The 2,488-nt window shown below is 40.8% G+C and overlaps 1 protein-coding gene across 1 annotated transcript in view; it reads left to right on the top strand.

Annotated features, from left to right (window-relative positions):
* Positions 1–303: 303 nt before the first annotated feature.
* dbo (Kelch-like protein diablo) overlaps positions 304–2,488 on the top strand; it is a 9,827-nt gene continuing 7,642 nt past the window's right edge. The window contains exons 1-4 of the mRNA XM_086556050.1: positions 304–563; positions 791–975; positions 2,085–2,248; positions 2,355–2,488. The exon at positions 2,355–2,488 is cut by the window's right edge and continues 25 nt beyond it. Of these exons, the coding sequence (XP_086412176.1) occupies positions 313–563; positions 791–975; positions 2,085–2,248; positions 2,355–2,488 (734 nt within the window). The 5' untranslated portion in view covers positions 304–312. The remainder of the gene's footprint in view (positions 564–790; positions 976–2,084; positions 2,249–2,354) is intronic.

Genomic DNA, 2,488 nt, shown 5'->3' with positions numbered 1-2,488 from the left:
TATATATATGTATATAATATATATATATATATATATATATATATATATATATATATATATATAATATATATTATATATAATACATACATATATATACATACATATACATACATATACATATATATACATATATATACATATATATCCATATATATCCATATATATCCATATATATATATATATATATATATATTGAAAATGAGAATAAATGTAGAACAAAAACATAACTTTAAGTTCATTATGAAAAAGCAAAATGACGGTGTCAAACACACTAACAAAACCCTCACTCCTGTCTTCCTTTTCTCCCACAGTATGGAAGGTCTGACTGAAACAATGATGAATCTTCGAGTCGGACAAACAGTTGTGCGGGTGGCTGGGGGAGATGAGGGGGTGGCAGTTGCTGGGGAGACGTCCCTACGGGGACCCCCCTCCCCCACCGGGCTTCCCTACGCCTCAGACAAGCACCCTAAGCTGGCATTGGCAAACATCAACATGCTGCAGAAGAGGAGGGAGCTGTGTGACGTTGTGCTGATTGTCGGCGCAAGGAAGATTTTTGCTCACAGGTGTGTATAGCTGTTGTTCTCCCCGCCCCTCTTACTGGATTTAAGTATGCCTACTTGTTCTTTGTTCTGGAATATTTTTACTTCTTTGGAATGCACTTCAGATTTGTATTTCTGACAAGTCCTCTGATCGTTCCAATCATATGAGACAATGAAGTACATGATTTACATTATCTTTTATCTCCCTTATGTTATCATTGAATTAACGCATTTTTATTCTATCCTTCCAGAGTAATCTTATCAGCATGCAGTCCCTATTTCCACGCCATGTTTACCTCAGAGCTCCTCGAAGCCAGACAAACAGAGGTGCCCATCCGGGACATAGATGAACACGCGGTAGACCTCCTAGTTAATTTTTGCTACACTTCAGAGATCACTATTGAAGAATCCAATGTGCAGACCCTCCTCCCAGCAGGTAATGTTGAAGGAACCTAATTATCCATTTGTTGAGCAATTTAATGGATTTTAGGATCATCGAACTGTCAGATGATTTACTTGTTATGAATAGCATTGGTCTGTCTAATGATTTAGTCGGTGTTGTGGGTTAGTGGATGTGCTTGCCTTCCAATGCTTGGGTTGTGCTTCACACTGTGAGCGAGACCATGGTTGATGTTAGAATGAAAATGTAAAAATGCCAGGGTATATTTTGTGACCATTTATTGTATCTGGCAGTTTGTTTCTCATATATATTTTTATGTTATTGATATAGATTTGTGGCTCTAGAATTTCTAGCTGGGCTAGTTGAAGTGAAATGATAGTCATAGGTGCATGGACCCCACTTTTCACCCATGGCCATATCCTCTATTAACCCATTGGAGCCGGTTGACGTGATGACACGTATTGTGGTTTTTGTGTCAGACGCCCGGGACGAGCTGTGAGGGCAAGCCGCGCACTCGGGTCGAGTGAGCATGCAGCCCAGGCTAGCGGCTTGTGCGTCCAAGAATCTCGAGGCGTTAGGCTTATGTGTTCGAGAGCCCCAGTATAGTGACCGTGCAAAGCCGGCAACGGCCCCGGCGTGAATGGGTTAAGGGAGTCCCAGGTTTAAAATCATATAATCATGGATAATGCAATCATATACATGATGTGAATATCGTTTGTCTGTCAGATTATTTACTTTATTTGAATATCATCTGTCTGTTAAATAACCTTGGATTATCTTTACTGGTTAATTTGAAACTGGACTGTGCCATGGACCATCAGATGATTTGAATAATTCAAATAGTATATGTAACTTGTCAAAGAATTTGTATGGATTATAGTAACTGATTATAAAATAGGACATATGGAAAAAGGTCTATAGGAGAGAAAAGGATTTCACCAAACAAAATGTACAATTTAAATATTGACATTCTTGGTCCTCATTGGAATCACAATGAAAATAGAAAGGACAATAACGCACCTCATTTGCGTTGTATCATTCTTTTATTTCTCACCCTCACCCTCTTACTATATTGCTGTGAGAATGGTTGCTTATCCCATTGTAAAGATCAGTAGGTTACTAATAGATCTCTTTTTTGGTCCCAGCCTGCCTGCTCCAGATGCAAGAGATCCAGGATGTGTGCTGCGAGTTCCTGAAGCAGCAGCTGCACCCCTCAAACTGCCTGGGCATCAGGGCCTTCGCTGACACCCACTCATGCCGTGACCTGCTGCGCATTGCTGATAAATTCACCCAGCACAATTTCCAGGAGGTAGGGGTTAAGATCTTGGTTTTTCTCTTAGGCTGCAACCTGTCTCTGCCTATGTCTATAACCTTTTGCGACCTCAGTGGAGTCTAATGTCATTTCATCTCCCAAGGTAATGGAGAGTGAGGAGTTCATGGAACTGCCCGTGAATCAGCTGATGGACATCATCTCGAGCGACGAGCTGAATGTTCGATCGGAGGAGCAGGTGTTTAGCGCTGTCATGGCCTGGGTCAAGTATAATGTTAC

The sequence above is a fragment of the Penaeus japonicus genome, unplaced genomic scaffold (genome assembly GCF_977035675.1).
Source record: "Penaeus japonicus unplaced genomic scaffold, GWHDUDI00000001_assembly GWHDUDI00000031, whole genome shotgun sequence".
In the NCBI taxonomy this organism is placed as follows: Eukaryota; Metazoa; Arthropoda; class Malacostraca; order Decapoda; family Penaeidae; genus Penaeus; species Penaeus japonicus.
This window is presented reverse-complemented; position numbering and strand designations above follow the sequence as displayed.